The following is a 22875-nucleotide window of genomic DNA, read 5'->3' on the forward strand; positions in this document are numbered from 1 at the left end:
TTGATAGGCCTAATTCATTTCCCCTTTATTTGCTAAATTATTTCCTTCTTCGTTCACAAGATCCGGACAAAGACACATGCTGAACATTGCATAATATTAAAACTGGTCCAGCTGACGTCATCGACAGGAAGAAGAGCCGGTCGACGTATTCCCGTTGATTTTTTGGTTCCTTTAGTCGCTAGCGCAACGTTGCATTTGAATGAATGAATGAAGTTACTGAAACCAGCGACGTATTGCCATCGAATTCTCCAGCAAAATGGCGTATTTTACGTCTCGAGGTGGTGGTAACAGCAACGATACAACGCTGTACGAAATTTTAGGAGTGACTAAAAATGCATCTGATGCCGAATTAAAGAAGGTAAATATATCTGGAATACAGGGAACCTATTTGTAGCGTTTTATAACTTAACTGAACTTACTTATTGGTCGTGGAATATGTTTCCACACAGCCCACGTTAAACATGTGTGTCAATATAAATGACTGTACAATATCCATGACTGAGACATATCTAGTACGAGGAACCCATACCGTACTTAGCTCTGCTCTGCTAGGGCAGCGTCAATAACGAAAATGTCATACCGATAAATTAGGTATCACAGGGAAACCTAAGTTAACACATTTGTTAGTCAGTCAAAATGGCCTAAACCGGCAATACAAATTTACGGCGATCCTGACTTTTAGACCACCCGAGCTATATACGGAACAAATTGCAAATTTATCATACTAGCAGGATACCCGCGCTTCGCGCGGGTCCCCGCTAGATGAGTAAATGGGAGCGTTCACTATAACAGGAAGAATTACTGAACAGATAGAATCATTGAAAAGGTACATTTTATTTATATAAATCTGTCTCTTCTTACATTTTCTTTTTTAGTTTCTTCTGCTTAGCTTGTCATGCTTGTGATTTTCCGTTTCCATGTTATTTATTTATTTATTTAACCCCGTTCCCATCTGTTCTCATTATTTTAGATTTTAGCATATTTTTTATTTTTTTATTTCCTGATTAGTTTCTTTCCTTCTTTGTTTCGTTCCAGTTTCATTTTAACCCGTTGGCCTATAATTACTCGTACCTTTTGTGTCCTCATTTTAATTTTCTTTTTCTTTATGGTACCGCTTCATGTTGTTTATATATCTTTTTCCCGTATTTATTACGTCCTCTCATATCGTGTCCAAGAGTTATCATAATCCCGTGACCCGTCCATATACCTTTTTGTCATTTATTTTTCCTTCTTTCCGTATTATCATGTCCACTGGTCTCTGGCTCGCAAGTCGTGTTGCTCTCGCCGTTTACGCTGCTGAATTGGCGTAGTCGCATTACGCTGCACGGGCCGACAGCGCTGCCGACCAGCTGCAGTGACGCGTAAGCTGGCAGCCGATTTTCATAACAAAAACCCGTTTTACCACTATTTTCACTGTTTTTGCATCCAATTCTTGACCGTTTTCAACCAAATAAAGTTTAAACACGTTGCCGTATATTCATCGATCTCCCGTATGAACTTGGCGACATTTGGATCGAAACTTACGGAGCTTTTCCGTTCACACACCCACATACAACATTTGCCTATTTATAGTAAGATTAAACTTTTGCAACAAGGTTAAACATGTTTTCAACTGTACAAACATACCTTTTATTCCATCAAACAAGCTTTATTTTGTTCCAAAATTCACGTTTTTATAGCTATTTTTGACGTAAAAGAGCTGGTAACAAAACCGGTGATGCCAGCTCTGAAGTTTTCGCGTAGCACAAGCGCTTGATGTACGCTCGTTTTTATGGTAATTTACGCTAGCCTATCATGCATTTTCAAGCGCGTTTGACATCGTATTACTGCGTGACGCAATTCTGCATTTATTCAAGATGGCGAATCTCTCGAAAAACGTGATGTATTTTACTCCGTAATTCCCTCATTACTCAAAGCCCTGCCCTCTTTCACAATATTTTAGCTTCTTGGATACCATCGGAAACATAGATTAGTAATATTAGGTAGGTCACTGTATTTTTAAATATTTTTAGATGATTTTTACGATGAAAAAATTGACGTTTTAAGCTTCTTTTCAAAAATTGGTTTTACGGGTAAAAAAATCGTTTTTAGCTTGTTGGATATTTTTGCTTAATAGTTTAAAGCTTGACTCCTTAGATGAAACTTTTAGTTTAAGCTTGTTAGAATATTAAACCTTGATGAAATAGTAATATTTGAGCCCTATATAGCGCGGGTGGTCTAAATGTCAGGATCGCCAAATTTACATTGAAATTAAAAAGAAGCTTTTTAAGAAGGAAACCTTCATAAATATGTTGTCTATACTTCACTTGACCCAAATATATGATTTTTTTTGGTGATGAGAGACTCGACATGGAATTTCAGAGAGATTTTGATAGCAGTTCCATTAAAAAAAGGTGCTATCGTCATGAGACTAAGATCTAGAAACACCCCCGTAATGCTGTTTTGGGGAATTTTGATAGCAGAATCTTTTTGATGAAAGTCAATCTTTGACAAGATGTAACTTTGCTACGGAAAGTGCTATGACAAAAAAGGTTTTCAGTGTTGGCTTTCTTTACTCAAGGGCTTTAATTTGATATATAAAATGATGCAGTTTGTTGGCAAATTTGAATTCACCTGGCATACCATAAATGACACGTCTGTTTTGCCCGGTTTTTTTAAGTTTGCCTTGCGAACTAAGACCTATCGACATTGATGATTGACATGATTGATGAATGGTATTAAATAAAATGATAAAATACCAGCTTCCCACTCATGCTTCAGACATAGGAAGTTGTGGAAAATAATACGCGCTGGATGGTTAACAGTACTGTAGTGTAAGGAATTAATTCTGCAAAAATTTATAGTAAAGTCTAGACTGCGGAACTCGGACAGTCTAGGCCGGGGACTCGGGGAGGACTAGTTTTCCAGGTGAATTTAATAGGTATGCTAGGTGAATTCAAATTTGCCATCAAACTGCATCATTTTATATATCAAATTAAAGCCCTTGACTGAGTAAACAAAGCCAAAACTGAAAACCCTTTTTCATAGCACTTTCCGTAGCAAAGTTACATCTTGTCAAAGATTGACTTTCATCAAACAATCAAAAAGATTCAGCTAGCAAAATTCCCCAAAACGGCATTTCGGGGGTGTTTCTAGATCTTTTGTCTCATTATGATAGCAGGTTTTTAATGGAACTGCTATCAAAATCCTCTAAAATTCCATGAGCGAGTGTCTTATCACCATAAAAATCATATATTTGGGTCAAGTGAAGTATAGAAAACATATTTATGTAGGTTTCCTTCTTCGCCAGTTGTTTTAAATTTCTATGTAAAAATGCATTGACATTTTCGGCGAATTTGGCTGACTAGCAAATGTGTTTGCCTGGCATACCTACATTTAAATTTGCCATCAAACTGCATCATTTTCAAATTAAAGCCCTTGAGTAAAGAAAGCCAAAACTGAAAACATTTTTGTCATAGCACTTTCCGTGGCAAAGTTACATCTTTTCAAAGATCGACTTTCATCAAAAAGATTCTGGGAGCGATTGCCAAATAGGGTGCAACTCTACTATAGAAAAAATATTAAATTCGTAAACATCGTGGAACATTCAACTACGCTTGTTACTCATGACTAATCATGCTAACTACACGCGCATACCATATGGAAAAGTTTTCCTTTGAAAGTCTCTTTAAATAAATTATACTCGACTCCAGTGTGTGTACAGAGGCGTTTGAGGTCAATGCACAATGCATACATTATTAGTCATTACCACACAACACACTGAGCAGGGCTGTATGGAAGAGGGTATGGTTTTTCCTACGGTACGACGGCATTTTGTATCCAATCGGATACCTTTTTAGAGAGTAGAATCTGGCAAAGTATTTCTAGAAAATGCCGTTTGAGCTAGTCGGGATTGTGCACTTTCAGTGTCTCACGCGTTTGAACGGGAATTGCGTACTTTTTCGATGTCTAGTGAGCAAATTTCTTCAATATTTTGAGAAAATGATGTCAAATTTTCTATTCTATATTGTTTGGTAATAATGTCTTTTGCCAATAGTATGTTTAAAGTTGTAATTTTGTGTTTTTGATCGCAAAGATCGGATATTTTCGCTTCGATTCAATTCTGAACCCTTCGCAAGGGTGCCGATTTCGCAGAACTTTGACGATAATTTTGCCTTTTGGACACTAAAATGCATTCGATCCTTAATTTGTTTCAACCGAGTCTTAAATTAGCAAGCACAATAAGGTTGGTACCACTTTTATATACATTGATAAAATTTTAACGATTTTTTTTCAAGTTTCCAACCGGCGCAAATCGTTAAGTGTGTATTTCCCATTGACATCCAAAATGGCGTAAGCCAGTCCTTAATATACATAGGTACGGCGTATATAGGACTGGCAAGCAAGTCTAGTTTGAGCCAAGTCAATCGGACTGACTATTATCAAGTGAGGGCCGTCTATAGCACGCTACTTTAATGACATGGGGTGCATGTCGGTGTATTTCGCCGTATTAAAATCGAGTGAGAGTTTGGGAATACCTCGTGGTGTTTAGTGCTCCTGTACGACGAGGTCTTTCATCAGATGTCCTTAAAAATTGGGGAAAGGAAAGTTTAATATATACATGAGACAATTAAGAGTGAGCCAAAAAAATAAAAGACATTCCCTTTATAATAATTGAAGTTGAAAGTGAAAAAAAGACAATTTCCTCCCATTGCTTAACTGTGGGACCCCTTTTATTTGAGCAAAAGAGACTACTTTTCCATATGAACGGCAACGCTACTCTACGCGTCCATATTTAGCGAGGCTATCTGCGTACAACTGCTTACTATCTACGCACAGCCACGCAAAGAGTATGTTCCACGATGTACACAAATTTGATAATTTTTCTATAGTCTTAATAAGACTGCCCTACCCCAACCCTAAACCGTAACCCTAAACTCCGTAAACGAGGACTGGACTCAAGTCTAGCAAGTTGCACCCTATTCGGTAATTGTACCAGATTCTGCTAGCAAAATTCCCCAAAACAGCATTTATGGGGGTGTTTCTAGATCTTAGTCTCATTATGATAGCAGCTTTTTTTTTAGAGCAAATGGAACTGCTATCAAAATCCCTCTAAAATTCCATGTGTGAGTGTCTCATCACCATAAAAAATCATATATTTGGGTCAAGTGAAGTATAGAAAACATAAATGTAGGTTTCCTTGACCGACCTGTTCTTGAAAAAAAATTGAATGAAATTTTGATGTAAATATGTATTGTGTTTGGTCCCCGGTCTAGGCGAATTTCGCTGACTAGCAAAATGTGTTTAAGGTTTGCCTGGCATACCTACTCAGTCTTCAATGATAGTCAGTAATTTATCTTTTGGTCGTTACATGACTATCATTTCTACTCAAGACTGAGTTCTTATGATACAGCAGTTTCAGTTTCGGGATTATTGGGGCAGAGGTTATCTTTTTATTGAATTCTTTCATGACCGCTGAAGCATAGTCACGCCTGTCAAGGACACTCGGCGTGAATTGAAAGACCATGTCGCCACAAAAGAATGTCAAAGGTCATACGACACCAATTTGGTGTCTTTCCGCGCCTCGAAATATGATGCTTAAGGTCTATGACTGAGTCAAGTCCTGAATAAATTTAAAAGCCTGTTTGCAATTTCGGAAATCGCAAACTGCTACATGCGCTTAATTCCTTTCTTGGGAGATATTAAAAGTTGAGGGCTGGCTATGTAGAGTATTTCAATGAGGGAACTTTAGTTTACACTATTACGGACAGTACGGTAAAATAAGTAATTTGTGACCAAGCTAGAACAATCGGAACGCTAGTGGCTCCGCAATAAATACACGCGCACATCTAGCGTGATTGCCGTGAACCAGTACAGTATAGTAGAAAGCATGCACCCAACACAACAGGTATCGAGCTTGGCCTAGAATCTAAATTAAGAAACACTTCCTACCTGTGTTTTTTCATATTTTGCGTCTGATGAGCAACCGGAGAAATACCGGTACTGCTAAAAAAATGCTTTTTTTTCTTCAAAATATTGGATTAAGTTGTACATTTTAATTACCGTACTTTTAGCAGGGATGTGAGAGTTTCTCTTTTCAGCTGATTTCCTCTTTTTTTGTTGCCAAAATTTATGTGTTTTTCTTTTATTTTCAGCCCATATTTGGCGTTTTTACCCTGATTTTACGCTGTTTTTAGTGATTTTCCTCGTTTTTGGTCCGTGGCCTCTCACACCCCTGTTTTAGTTTTAGTTCTATTGAACAGCTCCAGGGACACAATGAACATTGAATTCAATCTAAGCAAAAGTAATTATTAAAATGTACAAACTTCATGTTCCGTCAAATTGGACAGTTGATCACTAATTCCTCTGTTTCATGTTTTACACAGTCTTACAGAAAACTTGCCAAAGAGTTCCATCCAGATAAAAATCCGGAACATGGTGAAAAGGTATGTATCCAAACATGTTTCTTAGAATCACTGATTCATTGAATAGATTTAAAATCAAGTTTGTAGATAAACAGATTGAATACATTTCTTTTGCACAAAACCAGAATTTTACTCATGTTCATCTACCATGGTCGATAGACATTATACAAATGATTCGTACCCCATAAGAAGTATCCAAAGACAGTGTACATGGATATCCATGGAGGAGCTGTCAAAAATTACACATTTAAAAACCAGGATAACTGCGCCCATTATGAAAATTCACACAAACCTATCATTTTCAAAATACACTGAAACGCCATATTCCATTTTTGAAAAATATGATCCCTAATGATTACTTACTTTTGTTCAGCAAAAACCAATTTCCAGCAAGTCAAATTCTGTAATTGTACATGTCTCCATGTTTACATTTTGTGGACTAAAAAAATTTTAAATACCTGTTTCCAAATATAAATACCCGTTTCCAATCGATCCTTTGTTGGATGGTATGACGTCATCAGAAGATGATGATGCCCTCAGGATCAATTGGTCGTTACACATAGACATCAATCCTGAGGCGTCATCATGGGTATTGATCAATTTTGCACCATACAGTTCTATATTGGATGTTCACGAACCTATCTCTCTTTTGTTTCTTTTGATATTATCAGTTCAAAGAAATCAGTTTTGCTTATGAAGTGCTCTCAAATAGCGACAAGAGGGAGACGTATGACCGCTTTGGAATGGAAGGACTTAAAGAAGGGATGAGTGGGGACAGTGGAGGTAGGTACTGGTACTAGCAAACCCATAAAAATAATCATAATACATTGTCATAATTCTTCTGGACAAGTTGATATACTTAAGTAGGTTACTTGTGATAAAAACAACAAACAAGTTGTCCACATGTTCAGAACGCAAATTTAAGCTAATAGTTCTGGCCGTAAAATGTCTTGACCTGTCCATATCTGAAAAATTAATAAAATGCACCTTTTCTATTTTGGTACCACAGGAATGGATGATATCTTCTCACACTTTTTCGGTGGTGGTATGTTTGGAGGTGGGCATCCATTTGGAGGAGCATTTGGAGGGGGCAGGAGGAGGAGAACAAAGGGTGAAGACACAGTACATCGTTTAGGGTGAGTGTCATGCAGTTAGGTTGAACCAAAGAGTACCTACTCCGCCATGTTTATGTGTCGCACATGGATGCAAAATAGCGCCACAAACTCTGATCCAAAGTGCGCTGTTGTTTACGTTGTGCATAAAAAATTTCAGTGATTCAAGACAAGTGGTTCATTATATATGTTAAAAGAAATGAGGTACATTCTAGTGGTACCTCTTTTGTTATCATAAATCCCAAGTGCGATGTTTACGCTGTGCATGTAACTTGTACTGCCAACAATGCATGCTAAGTGTTGCAAGCACAAACCTTTTAACGCTCAAACTGAAAGATGCAAATTAACGTTTGTTTTTTGGGCTATTAACAACAAATGCTGGTGGTACATGTATACTCTTTGCCATCCATGAGTGACAAACCAAAACAATGGGTTTATCATAGCGTTACACACAGGGCAATTACAAGTCAGTGCTCTCTGTTTTTAATCTCTTTGGTGTCATCAGATTGATGAACCCTGCATAAGAAAATTGTACGAAGTATTTAAGTTGCAACGTGTGTACAAAACCATATTCAACTGGTTATAGTGGTTATCCAATGTGCATAAACAACACTATTAACAGGACACCTATTCAATATGGACCTCATTGGTACATGCGCTCTCCCTTTTTATGGGAGTTTTTGTTAAATGCCATAACAAAGATGCACATTTTACATCTACATGGATTTATTCAGAACAAAAGACCGGTGGAGAACCGGTACTATAATGAAAGACAGAGATAAAAAAGATTTTAGCGCATCTGATGTCACTGTCAATTAAGATTCTTGATTGGTTTACACATGTTAATAGCGCGTAAAAGGAAGGCCAATTTATCTGGTGCCGGTCGGAGAAAAGGAATAGCAGAAAATTGCGAAAAATTACGTACTCATAGTCATACAAGACAAAAAGCAACTTTTCTAGGCATTGTTGACATGGTGCCTTCGCGAAAGAAAGTTTCCTACTATAAAGACCTAACTTTTGAGAAGGTTTGTATGTTTGAAGGTGCAAAATTAACAATAAGGCGCCCGGTTATACCGCCATGTTCAGCAAGTCATTATCACGACACTTGTAAACAAACCGTGCTCGAATTTGATTGACAGATGACGTCAGATGCGATAAAATCTTTTTATCTCTGTCTTTCATTATATAAGCACATCATTTGACAAGTATTTCTATGCTTGTTTGGTATAAAATGGTGTGTCACTGAGGCCTCATTTTAGTGTGCTCTTCATGAATTCATTACTATTGATATTATTTCTTGTGATTGTTAATTGGATAATTGCAGGGTTTCGCTAGAAGACTTGTATAATGGTAAAACAGCTAAGCTACAGCTAAGCAAGAACACGATATGTGCTCCATGCAACGGGTAAGTTATATTAGATTTGTCTCTGGAAAGATTGGAAACACAATGCAGTATGCATTTATTTTTCATGAACGATTTTTAATTATTTTTCGGACTTTTTGATGATTTTGCTGGATAATTTCTTACAAGAAAAACGAATAAAAGGGAAGAATTTTAAAAATATTTTATGAATAGTACACGAGGGTGACCAGAGACAAACCGATTTTTTTTGGCCAATTCATGAATTAGAGCACTGGTTCTGGCCTCAATCTTTATAGTGAATGCGAGGGATTAGAAAATAGGTTACAGGGGTATCATCACCCCCAAAACAAATGGTGTTTGTTGCTCTTTTTATGATGAAAAAAATCATTTGATATAAAACAAATTGGTGTTGGCCAGCATAGCTACAATCCTGCCCCTATGAAACATAACCTTAATAATCCACACATGGAGTGAGTATTTCAAATGGGGTTACCTGAATGGGTGCTTCCATTTGAAATCTACACCCTGTGTGAGAGATTGAGACCACGTCTTCCACGGATGTAGCTAGAATAGTCCATTATTTAGCCATACGCCCATCACAATTTTATCTTGTTTTATTATGTGTGCAATGTAATATAATCAGATTGAGAATCTGCGCATGTGACATATCTTTTGTGTGCATCTCATATACAGACATGGAGGCAAACCAGGTGCAATGCAGCCTTGCCGTACGTGCCAGGGTAGAGGTATCAAGATCTCCATTCGACAGATAGGACCTGGTATGGTACAACAACTACAGAGTACATGCCCAGATTGCAAAGGAGAAGGTATGTGAGATTCATCATGCTGGTTTGTTGGTTGGTTGGTTGGTTTTGTAATTACAGTTTTTATATGTATACATATATGCAGTGTTGGGACTAACCTGTCTTTTGGGTCTATTTTGACCACTTAGGCCTTATTTACGATTGCCTATAATAAAGAGATTGTGGACCCCTTTATGGACCTGTAAGTTTCAGAGACCAGCGCTACCCCTGTGGACCTGAGCCCATGTAGAAGTTGATACTAGAGTATTGTTATAGTATTTACCCTTGTGACATAATACACAACCCTATGCAGTATCTGCAAACATGTGCATATGTACGCCATTGCTTGAGCTGCTCAAAGATGGTTCAAATTGTTGCTAGAGTGCAAGAAGGTTATAATTGCATTGTTATGCACTTAGTCGTACATACTTCTTGTATTTTTAACCCATACTCTGTAAAATCTTCATTTCTTCAAAATCTTTCAAAGCAAAACCACCATCATGTATACATCCCACATGATCCGCTGACGCAATCACCCTTAGTCATATACTAGACTGCTGCCCTCAGTCGTCAACCGTCTGGATTGACGACTGAGAAAACTACGTGGAAAAAAAAAAAAAAGTGACGGATTTTGCAACAGGATTCCTGTGGCATAGAGCATGCGCAGTTGTGTCCAAATTGACCTTTTGACCGAGTTTGTTGTTTTTTTAGAAGTTCAGAGCGCGATCTTCAGTCGCGCTACGGCGCACAACCAAAGTCGCATTGAATAGTTTTCAGAAGTCCGTCATGATATTGGCTGTAAGATAATCAGTCGTCACTACGAAGCATACACAGTACATGCGAAGTGTAGACGGCTGATTGGAATTAGTCTAGTCATATACATGCATGGTTTTGTTGGCCTAGCCAGCAAACCACCTGTGGCTACCAGTCGGTGATGGAGTGCTTGGCATGTGAGGGGTTGGAATCCTGATGGTACCAAACAACTTTATTTGTTCATCTTCTCTCTTTTCCTTCTTTACCTTCCGATAGCCAAAAACCACTTTTAGCATTAGAGCCCAAAGTGTCTTCGCAAAATGTCATGTGAAGTTTATTTGCATTCATGATAAAACAATATTAGAAAGTTGGTAACTATGAAGTACTCAATAGTTTAAAGAGGCAACCCTGTAAATATCAGAAAGAAAATACATTTTATAACTTCTAAAGATGATTGCTCATCCTCTCTACAAAATCTGTTGATGGTCTTTTAATCAGACTGACATATCCCATGTGTTTATTTGCAGGAGAGCGTATCAATGAGAGGGATAGATGTAAAAGATGCCATGGACAGAAGACAGTAAAAGAAAGCAAGATTCTAGAGGTGCACGTAGACAAAGGCATGCGGGAAGGACAGAAGATCACATTCCGGGGAGAGGGAGACCAACAGGTAATGCAATATACAAATAAATAAATTATGGACCTGATATGGTCCAGAGGATTCAAAGCGCTGTTATTTCCCTGCCACTGGTGCAGGGTTGTGATTATGTCAGTTAACGCCGGACAGCAATACCCGCCACAAGCAGTTGCCGACCAGTACTCGATGAAAATAAGCTTCCTTCAGACCGGCACACAATTGAGCAAATAATCTTTATGTACAGAATCAAAAATCTACGCTAAAATCTGCAATTTTTGTCATTACAATTTGAGCATTTGCTAATTGATGATTTTTTTCCTGCTCTTTTCCCCAATCAGCCTGGTATTGAGCCTGGAGATGTTATAATTGTACTGATAGAGAAAGAGCACGATGTGTTCAAGCGTAACGGAGCTGATCTTCACATGGAGCACACAATAGGCATCACAGAGGCACTCTGTGGCTTCCAATTCTCTCTTCGACACCTGGACAAAAGAGATATGCTCATCAAATACCCTGCAGGGGGTATCATACAACCTGGTGAGTCATTATTAGTGCCTCATGTCTTGTGCACACTTTTGCTTCAAGCAGACTTTTTATAATTTAGATTTTAGAGCACATACATGTTTTGTCATTAAAAGGACAAGGTTGTGTGAGTGAACTATTGCATTCATGACATACATATGTGATTGATAAACATGTGTGAATCTGGGTTTGCATGAAAGTCGAAGGAGAGGGTGGTCCTTGAAGGTGCTATCACCTCAAATATCAATCAGTTTTGGCCACTCAGAACTCCATTTTGGTGTTTACACTGTAAACACCACCAAATTGGTCAGAATGTGACATGACTTTGCTGAATGGAAGTCTTGTAGCATTAGCTTGGTTGAGTATTTTTTTATAATTATGTATCTAGAGTATAAAACATACATTTTTATAATTATAAGCTTCCTGAATTTTTGTGTGCAGACTTTTGATTGGCAATGAAAAAAACAGGTCCGACGCTAGTTTTGGTTAGCTGGATGCCCAGATAACCACTTTTTTATCGTTGGATAGGAAATTCACAATTAATAGTGTGCAATTTTCAAATCATCTGATAAATCAGACTTCACTGCCCATTATTCAAAGTTGTGTGTCCAAACATGTATGATGGGGAAATCCTATAATTACTAAGAATTTGTTTTTTGTTGTTTTTACTCTTATCTGTTGTACAGGTTGTAGACGTGTAGTAGAGAATGAAGGCATGCCCATCTACAGGCATCCATTCGACAGAGGGCATCTTATCATCAAATTTAACATTGAATTTCCTGAAAATAATTTTGCTAGCGAAGACCAATTAGCGGTAGGTATACTGCAACTTGTGAAAAGTGAAATTCAGCATTATGTGGGCAATATGTTTTATAATAATTGGGAAGGAGACATTTTTGAAATTGATACATAAAAATTCCAAGTTGGTGATAATAAATGTCATCATTAAGTCTTAAGGGATCGGATACTCCGGATAGTGACGTTTGCACAGTATTTTTTGTGGGACCTGAAAGCACATCAGACCCACCAAATTTCATCCTGATTATGAGGAATGTCCTTCTGATATCAAATAATTTTGATTTTTTGAAATTTGTGATAAATACAAAATTGATATTTTGGACATCTCAAAGTAAACTTAATAAATCTATTGATAAGTGTATGTAGCTGGGAGGAAAGGCCGACCATCATGTGAACATTTATTGACCATTTGTATTGAAGATATATATTTTTAAATGTCAAAAATATCAATGTTTGTAAATGTTTGCCATAATCAGCCTAACATATCTTGATATAATCATAGTATGTTCAGATGTTACTCTGGTGACTTTATGTTAGCATCTAGGCGGTGGACATCCATTATACTTGAAACTTAAAGGAGGATTTTGTGATCCTAGCATCCTCTTTTTATGACATTTTTCAGTAGATATCCACAAAAAGCTAATTCCCAAAATTTCAGTTGATTCTGATTTTGCGTTTATGAGTTATGCATGATTATGTGTATTACACTGCTCCATAGGCCACCTTTGTAATTTCGTTCTGGTATTTGACGATATTTTTGCTAAACTGAAATTAATCTGCAAGAAATATTTGGTACATAAACATTATGTAGCCAGAGGTTTCAGTGATATAAAAATCTCAACTTTTTTTTGAGAAAAGTGCGGGATGGCCTGTGGATCACGAAATGCCCTTTTAAATGCTTCACATTTTGCTTCTTCCCTTGGCTGGAACACAAACTTCGAGAAGTAGGTTTTACACATTGATCACGATTCGTTTTGTTCATACATTTTCTTCAATATAGGAACTAGCCAAACTATTACCCCCTCCTCCCACTCAACCCGAACCTTCCGAGGACGCCGAAGAAGTGGATCTGGTCGATTACGAAGCTAGGCACAATTCACACGGTGATGGACATCGGCAAGCTTACCACTCTGATGATGACGACGAGGATGGTCAAGGAGGCCCGTCAGTACAATGCGCTCATCAATGAGGACATTGGTAGCGTGGGTGACTTCCGTGGGTAATAACTAAAGGATTGTATATTATGGGTGTATTAAGTACTTTTTTTTATGCAAACCACATTTTTAAAGTCACTATCAGTGATACTCCACAAAGCATAATAATATTTGATTAAGAATAGAATAAAAAATGAAGGATATGAGAAATTGACAACTCCTCCCCACCAAAAAAAAACCTGTTGCAGTTCTGTAAAATATAAAGCTTCATTCAATTGCATTTTGCAACATGACTATAGTCTATCTCGTCTTAAATATGAGAGTAATCGTGTGTTAACTTGATTCCACTGGGCGTTTTCACACGCATAAAAAGGCGACTCGTCAGTAAGCTGGCGATTCAACCGTGTAAATTACCGATTTGAATCTGCCACTGCCAAATCCTACATGTCGTTAACTTGAGATGAAACACACTATATGCGCATTGAGATGTCTTTTCCGTTTTTTTGCCAAGAACCACCCAAATTTAGGGGTCAAAAGTCCAATTACAATATTGATCCATTCAAGCTCCAATTGAACAGTAAAAATCACCATGGCTTGTTGCAGGTTCATCTACTTTTACCAAAAGTAATCGCAAAAGCAGACGAGACTCGGTGTTCGAGAACCGCCTTGTTTGCACTATATTAGCGGTGTTTATTAATAACAATGACTAAAATGTCAAATTGGATCGTTGTTAAGTGGCTTCCTGCCCCCCGGGTTCCTGCCATATCGCTTGCAGAGTACATTGGTTTGAAATACATGTTTCAAAAATGCAAAAATCTTGTTGATTTTTCAAAGGTTTTCATAGAGAATCACTGATAATGTCTTTAAGTTGGGAAAGTTTTGTTTGTTTGATGAGGCGTTGAAACCCACCCACCTCAAGATATAATTGAGGAGGAGCTAAATAAGGTGCTGTGGTCACCAGGGATGCATTTCACAAAGAATCCATTGGAAGTTATGATGCATTGTGAAGTTAATTTGACAAAAGGTTTTGCTAACTCCCATATTTAATACTCTGATGTTATTGGCTGAAAACTTTGTGAAATGGGTTCCTGGAAGATTGATAGGTATTAAAAAGTGATGTTTTAAGATGTTTTTGGTTTTAGATTTGATGGTCACAGGAAGTGGAGGCAGGAAATATGTCAAAACATTGAATATTTCAGTCTTGTGAAAGATATTGGCAAACTGAAATGATTGATGATTCTGAGAATAAATATCCTGAATAAAACGGTACACATTCAAACCATATTGTCATGATTACTGTTCAAATCAGTTTCATCTGAAGCTTAACTCACTAAAGGTCCGTTCACACTACCACTGCATTTGCTATGCGTTGCGTTGCGATGCGATGCGGTGCCGCACTGCATCGGACTGCAAACTACTGCATTGCGATATCGCTATAAAGTTAAATACATTTGAACTTGAAATGCAATGACAGGGACTGCCTTTTGTGGATAGTGAGAGCAATCGCTCTCTACTGCTCTCCTTAAATCTGATATAGGAGAGTGATCTTTAGCTCTCCTTAGTCGACCATTCATTCTCTCCTTGCATTCTATTGTAAATGCTCTAAACAGCTCTCCTTGAAGGCACTAGAAGAGCTCTTTAATGCTCTCCTGCAAATTCCAAAAGGCAGTCCCTGCGACGAATTGCGTTGAGTTGTGGCAAAAAGTAATCGATATATCAGCATCGCAAAGCAATGCATCGCAAATGCGGTGCTAGTATGAACACTTGAACGGACCTTAAGGTGGCTAAATGTTAACATGTAAGTGGTTAGCATTCATGTGTAAATGATGATGGTGAATTCAGTCTGTTGTGACAACGTAATATAGTTATGTTGGTTCAGTACATTTGGGAATGAGGTAAACATGAACGAAAAACACACTACATTAATACTACCTATTTTGCTAGTTATTGTCAGGCCTAGAAATCCATTCTCGCAGAGATTCTCGAAAAATTAACTTGCATGAATCTACAAAATTAGTCTTGTAGATATTTTTGAGGCTACCCACATCTAAATAAATGGAGGAGGATTGGCACAAGGCGAAATAAAATTATACCCCTTTATGTACTCAATCAATTGTAGAGAACATGGTTTGAAGCAAGCAGTGCATTGGAAGTGTATCTTGGCGAGGGCGGGTTATAACAGCCTTTAACCTTACAGTGGATTGAGCTGGGTTTTAAATAAGATATTCCGAGTTATATAAAGTATGGGGTTCCACTTGCACCTTGTTTTATCAAGCACATTTGTGTTTACTTTCTATATTTTATTTATATAAAATTATTAAAATAATTATTTTATTTATATAAAATAACAAGCGCTTGCTTGAAGTGTCACCTGTGTTCAGAAAAAGAAGTGTAAGAGTGCACATATTGCCTCAACAATGTCAGCGGAATTTGTTTTTTTTATTTGGCAACGACTTGCAAACTGCTGAGGTGTCCAAACGCATTGGAAATGGCCGTTGATTTTGCAATAATTTCTTAATTGGCTTTTGGGAAGCAACTCCTTGTAACCCATATCTGAATTTTGTTGGTCAATTAGTATAGCTAGAGATGCAACTTTAACAGATGTTGCCTAAAATGGATTTGGGGCCATAAAAAAATTCAGAATCAAAAACAAATAATTTTTTTGGTTGACATTTCTGGAATTGGATGATGATATTTAGTCATAAAATAAGCAAACAGTTCTTCTTAAGGATTTAGATCTCTTATTTAGTTGCATCTCTGACAAGCCTACTACATTCCTAAACTTTCCTTCATAAGCAAAGGGCCTGCCATATAAACCTGGAAGAAATGATGTGAAGATCATTTGTCCTCTTGTAGTTAAAGCATTCTTCTACTATAGCATTTTACTCTTAGCGAGTCAGTGTCATAAATCCAGGATACGGTTATCACATAAAAAGAACTAGGTCGAGGCAGTGTTTTATGCGCTTAGCTATGTGGAATCTTTAAATGTGAATATGTGAATTAGAGGCTATGTTATTGACTCGCTGAGAGTAAAATACTATATAATACTTGGTTTTTACATTGGAATGGTCCACTTCATAAAAACCAATGGTACCACATCAATTTATTATACCCAGATTTTTGTCATTTAAAAAACAAAATGAAACACTGTGGTCCACTTAATGTATAGCCATAGAAAGTAGATAAGACTAAGCCATACTATGTATAGCTGTATGCATAATGCAATGGAAAAACTCACTGCCATCTGGGATTGTCACTTATGGGAGACCGACATTGTGTACCTGTAAGTAGTGGTTAGTATATGCCTGAAAAGTTTGCATGTTGAGTGCATCATCAACATAATACCTCGTAGGCATGTTGTAAAGGCATTGTGCACTTACAATCAAATTTTGCTGGGCACATTTTGAAATATTTCATAGGTACAATGGTTTTCCATGGGTGGCATACAAACAGAACGAGAGCCTGAGAGGCCTAGTTTGGTTTACATACATGTAAATAAAAGACTGTCAGTTTATGGACGTGGAAATGCAAGAATATCATACATGCAAAGAAGTATAAAAGTACATGCGATTTCAAGTGTTTCAACAGGGCTGGAAAAAATATTTCCCAAGAAGGTAGCAAAATTTATTACAAATTCTTACAATTGTACTCTTATATACATGGGAAGCAAATTTCCCTCCAAATCCCCAAATTAAGAAAGTTCTATTGAATAAATTTCTTGGATTCCATAATTTTTTCAGGCTAGTTTTAGAAATGAAAGTCATGATGGTACTACCCCAATTTGATAATTTCTGGGCCTTAATTAAATGCATTAAAAAGCCTTAACAGAGAACAGATGTGTGATATTATGTAACAATTCTGTGCAGCCGGACCACACCCATGTTATATAAGATACACCTTACAATACATAGGCTTGTGTAATCCGAGTCACCTGTTATTATCAGTTCCAACTTCGATGACACCTGTCACGTTCAAAAATGTATCAGAGTGGTTTGATAAAACAGGGCCCTGTTCAATTCTTAGCAAATCAGTTAGCCCAGGCCTTCTCAACTGGCGGCGCGCGCGCCACTTGTGGCGCTTGGAGTTAGTCGAAGTGGCGCATGAAGTGACGCACGGTAAATTTACTAGTTTTTTCCTCATAAATTGTTTACAAAAAAGGGGTGAAAATACCACATCTGAGCCTTTAGATAGCCTTAAAATCTCAGAGCTTCCGGGGGCGCTGCCCCCTGGACCCCCACGGCTGGGGCTTTCACACTGGAACCCTACAGTGGCCATAAGGCGCGGGCCACCTAGACCCCATCCGCTATATGCGTTCGATCGCGCACACGCTCCCTCACAAAATGCTCCCTAAACATGTTGGCGCTTCATTATCACTAAAATTTCACAGTTGGCACTTCAAATAAACTAGTTGAGAAGACCTGAGTTAGCCTTTTCGAAGTATGGCGTAACCAAAAGGAGGGCAGTCTTCAATCTGGGTAAAAGTCGGCAAATTCAAAAGACTTAACCCACTTCGTGCAGTGCCATCCTATTGTGTCCGCCATATCTTGAAACGGCTAATGCTGTATTGATTGCTTGTTCATTTGCTCCATTGCATTTACACAAACCGCCTCTGACAGTGAATGGAATTTGCTCAGCATGACGTCACGAGGTGTCACCGTAGCTGGAACGTATAAAAATAATAATACAATTTTTGATTGATATCATTCTAACATTTGTTTGTATTTATTAATAACATAATAATGTCCACGGTGAATGCTATAAGTAAGCATAATATTGTGGTCATAAGTAAGATAGATGTTTTATAACCGTTTTATCGTACTTGTAGTCGGAATTTTCTTTTTTGAGCTTTTAATTTAACATGTGAAAAATGACAGGTGCATAAGGCCAAAAAAAAAAAAAAAAGGTTTGTCTCAAAGCTAATGAAAAATTTAAAAAAAAATGCAAAATGCAATTTTTTTTTAAATTCACGACTTTTTTTCATGTTATTTTGAGTCTGATTTTCGCTGATTTTTTCTGGAAAAAACTAAAAAAAACAAACAATTTTTTGAAATAAAAAAAATTTCCGCATTTCTTTTTTGGCAAATTGTGCGATTTTACAAACGCTTGCATAAGCTTTGAGACAACCCTTTTTTTTTTGGCCTAATAAGAATTGGTGAAAATGTTTTGGCCAAGTTGAAGGTTTGTCTCTGGTCTCATGGGAAGTTGGAAATGCGATGCAATATGAACTTTTTCCTTGAATGATTTGAAAATTATTTTCAAACTTTTTTGATGATATTGATAGATTTCTTTAAAAAAAAGGGTGGGTTGTGGAAAGAAAATATATATAGTATGAATGCGTGGGAGTGATCAGAGACAACCCAAGTTCTTTTTTGGCCTTGGCAGTGTTATGGATTGATACATATTGTGAAATTTAAGTCCATGCTAAAATCCTAGAAATAGCAAACTTGATTCCCAAGAGAAATACCTCGCACTATTTTCAGATTTGAGTGAAACATTTTATCTTCAGCTATTACCGTAGCATTTTTTCAATTTTCTGTGCTTTGTAGGCTATGCAGTTCAGCATGGGTCTCGAGTAACAAACAGTACCTCAATGAACAGGGCACATCTTAATCTTGCAAGTTCTGGTACTTTATTGACTAACAACCCTGTATTTGCCCTTTGCACGGATCCGCCATCTTGCTACCAAAACAAGGTTCTCCCTGCAAACGCATGCGCAAAATGTGCATATCTGTTTCTCGCGCTTTCCAAGGCTTTTGCAGAGCGTACACGGCAATTAAAGCATGTGTTAGACAGGCGTACGCACACACAGCACGCACATTGCGGGTAGGACCTCGTTTTGAGATAACCGTGGCGGCAAATAGCCAGTCTATTGTCAACATCAAGAGGGCATGCATTACAGGGAGTGTGAGTAAAGAAATAGGAGTGTCATTTGATCACATGAGATGGCGTAACATCACAGCAGCTGATAGGTATATCCCATCATGCTCTGCAGTATCATAGTAGAACTGCACATGCCATTGAAATTGTATACGAAATCCCTCACTTCAACTTTCATTACTACTCTCTTATATCAGAGGAGCTTAGACTTTTGTTTGAAAAATTATGATCGCTAAAGTATTGTAACACTATCCATAGCTCTCAATATTTAAGCAGTCCTTACTTTTATTTTGTATGTATTTGCTATGGAGCAAGCAGAATGCAATGCATGATGGGATACTCGTCAGCTGCTGTGGCGTAAGATGTTGCAAAGGACTGTGGGATGGGCAAGGTATATTCTCTGGGTTATTACATTAATTGTAAAGATCCTGTATCAGGCGTAATTTGAAGAATGTGATGATGTATATGTAGTTACTAGTAGTAGGCTTTAGTCAATGTGTACGGTCAGTCCCATACAATTTGTAATGCAACAGATATTGGGCTATACCAGTTGAACTCCATATACCTCATTTGAAGACATGACCATAGGGGGAAAAATTGTTTGCTTGTCCTCAAATGAATTTTATGAAAAAATATGAAAAATAAGACAATTTTGGTGTCAAAATGAATCGACTAACATTACAAAACAACTAAAATGTTGAACACAAGCTCTAAAATACATTGTTTTCACATCTTCAGAATGCAACAATTTCTTCAGGAAGAAAAAAACTTCTTCAGGAATTTGCAAAAATAGGGTCGGTATACTTTTGTACAGTAAATAGAAAAAAGACAACTTTTCCGATTTCCAAAATTAGGGTCGGTTGGTTGAGGGCAAGCAAATGTCTTTTGTTTTGGAAGTAAGCATTTTTTTATGCGTAGCAAAATTTGCTTTCATTACTTTTCTCTTAGTACATTCACATATTTCAGTGTATGGCATAAAAATGCTATTCAACTCCAAAATTGTGTAGCAAATTGATAAAATTGTGTAGCATTTTGCTACGCGATACCAGCTATTTCCAACGCCATCACACACACAGGGGTGTGAATTCAAACCCGAATAGGCGACTCTATTTGAAATTTACACTCCCTGTGTGGGATATATTAAGGTAATGTCTTCCAGAGGGTGTATGGATTTCAACTGGAATAGCACATTGCATCATGGTAATAATTCAACTTTATTACATGCTGATTAATAGCCTTGAAACAAATAATAAATTATCATGAGAAATAATGCGCTCTTGTTCTTTGTATAAATCATGTAGTCTTGAGAAACTGTTAGAGAATAAAGGTATTGGTTTTAGCCACTGGAGTGCATCTATCATCTCATATAATACGGGCGACATCATTATTTTAAGTTTGCCTTGTTGTTTGACGCCAAAAATAATGATGTCGCCCGTGTTATATGAGAGACGATGGATGCTGCGACAGCAGCTAAAAACAATACCTTTATTCTCATTCTTAAACACTTCAATTCAAATAGAAATATCATAATTATTACAAATTTTAATCAAATTAAATCTAACATTTTACATGGAACTACCCGGGGCTTAAAATCGATCAGTCCCGTTGTTGCTATGTGCCTCCGATTGGTTCAAATATCGCGTTGATGCACACGTGATGACCCGTGTGATATCGTGTCACTTCCATCCCTATTCTCCTGTTACCAAAAGTGAAACGGTATACGTAGCTAGGGGTTTCACACAATATCATGGCCAGCATTTAGTGTCCCATTTTCTGGCTGTTTTGCTAAAAAGGGTAAGCAAATGGCACACTTGACATGCACGCTACCATTTATAGGAATGTCAATGAGCTTCAATGATAGGGCTTCACTTATAATTTCATTTGTTTTAATCTTCAATATTTAACTTAATTTCGTACCAATTTCACCTTGAATTTCACAAGCAGGCCAACCAAACAAATCTTTATCCAAAAACAGTAAAAATGGTACACTTTTCAAGATTTCAAGAATTGTCTTGTGACATCTCGCCAGAAGAATCGCAAATTAATTCAAGTCCAATACTTTGTCTACTTTCTTTAACTCCCAAAATACAGACCAGACAGGTCAACTACACCACTTTTAACGTGAGTTTACTTTTCGGCATGGTTGTAAAAGCCTAACATTTCCCACTTATTACACGCTGATCAAAGTATATACCTGCTAAGCAGTGTTGGAAATTTGAATTCCCGTTCAAACCGAGGAAGTGTGAAAGGAATACGCATACAAACCAAGGAAAAAATGACAATGGGAGGAATTTCTTCAGTATTAGATGGGGTGTATGAAAAACACAATTAAGATTTCCTCCCTTTTTATGGGTGTAGTGTGGATGTCTCGGTATGTGTGTGAAGTAGGACGCTCTCGCTTTCAATGGGCTTTCATGTACACGTGTGTATGGGGTACTGCTTCACAATTAAGAGAACTGAACAAAAATGCAGGATTCCCAACTTTATAGGAACATTTTGGGAGGGGAAGAGAATTCTCGAACTCTTGCAGATCATATTTTCCTGGCTGATAGCACAGCACATTGAACCACTCAAGTCATTTCACCTTTGTGACCAGCTATTGCAGACAGGGCATTCTATCTGGCAGTAACCCCTTCATTGGGCTTACCCATTTAAAATCCACACTACCACTGTGGAAGATTTTGAAAATATCTTCCACAGGGGAGCATGAATTTCAAATGGAATGAAGACATGCAGTGCCATTTGAAATTCACCTGTGGAAGATTCAGGTTAAATCTTTCTCAAAGGGTGTATGATATACAAATGGAGCAGACTGATGTGTTAATTCCATTTGAAATTCATACTCCCCTGTGACAGATATTTCCAAAATCTTCCACAGGGGTAATGTGGATTTGAAATGGAGTAGCCCATTCAATCTTTTGTTTAGGACATCTTGGGCACAACAGATCAGAGAAAAAGAACAAAAACAACAAGCAATTTGTGAAAATATTACATGAGGCAGCCATAATTTTAATTGCAACCCTTTTACAGAATGCATTCTTTGACTAGTACAGCTTACAATGTATATTCAAGAAATACCTAGCAAGCAGCGACTGTATAGGTCACATACTACTCAAACAATTTCTCAACTTTGAAGCTATATCTTAATGAGTTCTGTACATACACAATATCCGCACATACTTCAAAATATATATCTCCATACCAACAATGATCATTAAAAAGAAAACTAGTTTCACACCATAAATTGAAGATTAAAACAAATGAAATTGAATTCCATTTACACTGTGATTTGATGAGCTGGAGACCAATTTAACCAAGACACTATGTTTTAATGGTTTTATTGCAAATATCACGAAAGAAAATGTTTTGATATCCTAAGACCTATCATGTTTCTCCATTACCTAAATCTGGGAGCCATCTGATTCTTAAACACAACAACTGGTTATTGCCAG

General features: G+C 37.3%; 1 protein-coding gene across 1 annotated transcript; it reads left to right on the top strand.

Moving 5' to 3' along the window:
• Window positions 1–204: 204 nt before the first annotated feature.
• On the top strand, window positions 205–16709 carry LOC140135635 (dnaJ homolog subfamily A member 2-like). The gene is made up of 10 exons (XM_072157208.1): window positions 205–358; window positions 6366–6425; window positions 7076–7187; window positions 7414–7540; window positions 8841–8921; window positions 9573–9706; window positions 10963–11105; window positions 11411–11609; window positions 12281–12408; window positions 13393–16709. The coding sequence occupies exons 1-10, from the start codon at window positions 257–259 to the stop codon at window positions 13579–13581; spliced, it is 1275 nt and encodes a 424-aa protein (XP_072013309.1). The 5' UTR covers window positions 205–256; the 3' UTR covers window positions 13582–16709.
• Window positions 16710–22875: the final 6166 nt, after the last annotated feature.

This window comes from Amphiura filiformis, chromosome 16, assembly GCF_039555335.1.
Source record: "Amphiura filiformis chromosome 16, Afil_fr2py, whole genome shotgun sequence".
In the NCBI taxonomy this organism is placed as follows: Eukaryota; Metazoa; Echinodermata; class Ophiuroidea; order Amphilepidida; family Amphiuridae; genus Amphiura; species Amphiura filiformis.

Excerpts from the sequence above, each read along its gene's own strand:
- LOC140135635 (XM_072157208.1), top strand. The coding sequence starts at position 257 with ATGGCGTATTTTACGTCTCGAGGTGGTGGTAACAGCAACGATACAACG. Across the intron at positions 9,707-10,962 it reads CCCAGATTGCAAAGGAGAAG|GAGAGCGTATCAATGAGAGG; the intron begins GTATGTGAGATT and ends GTTTATTTGCAG. Across the intron at positions 11,610-12,280 it reads AGGGGGTATCATACAACCTG|GTTGTAGACGTGTAGTAGAG; the intron begins GTGAGTCATTAT and ends TCTGTTGTACAG.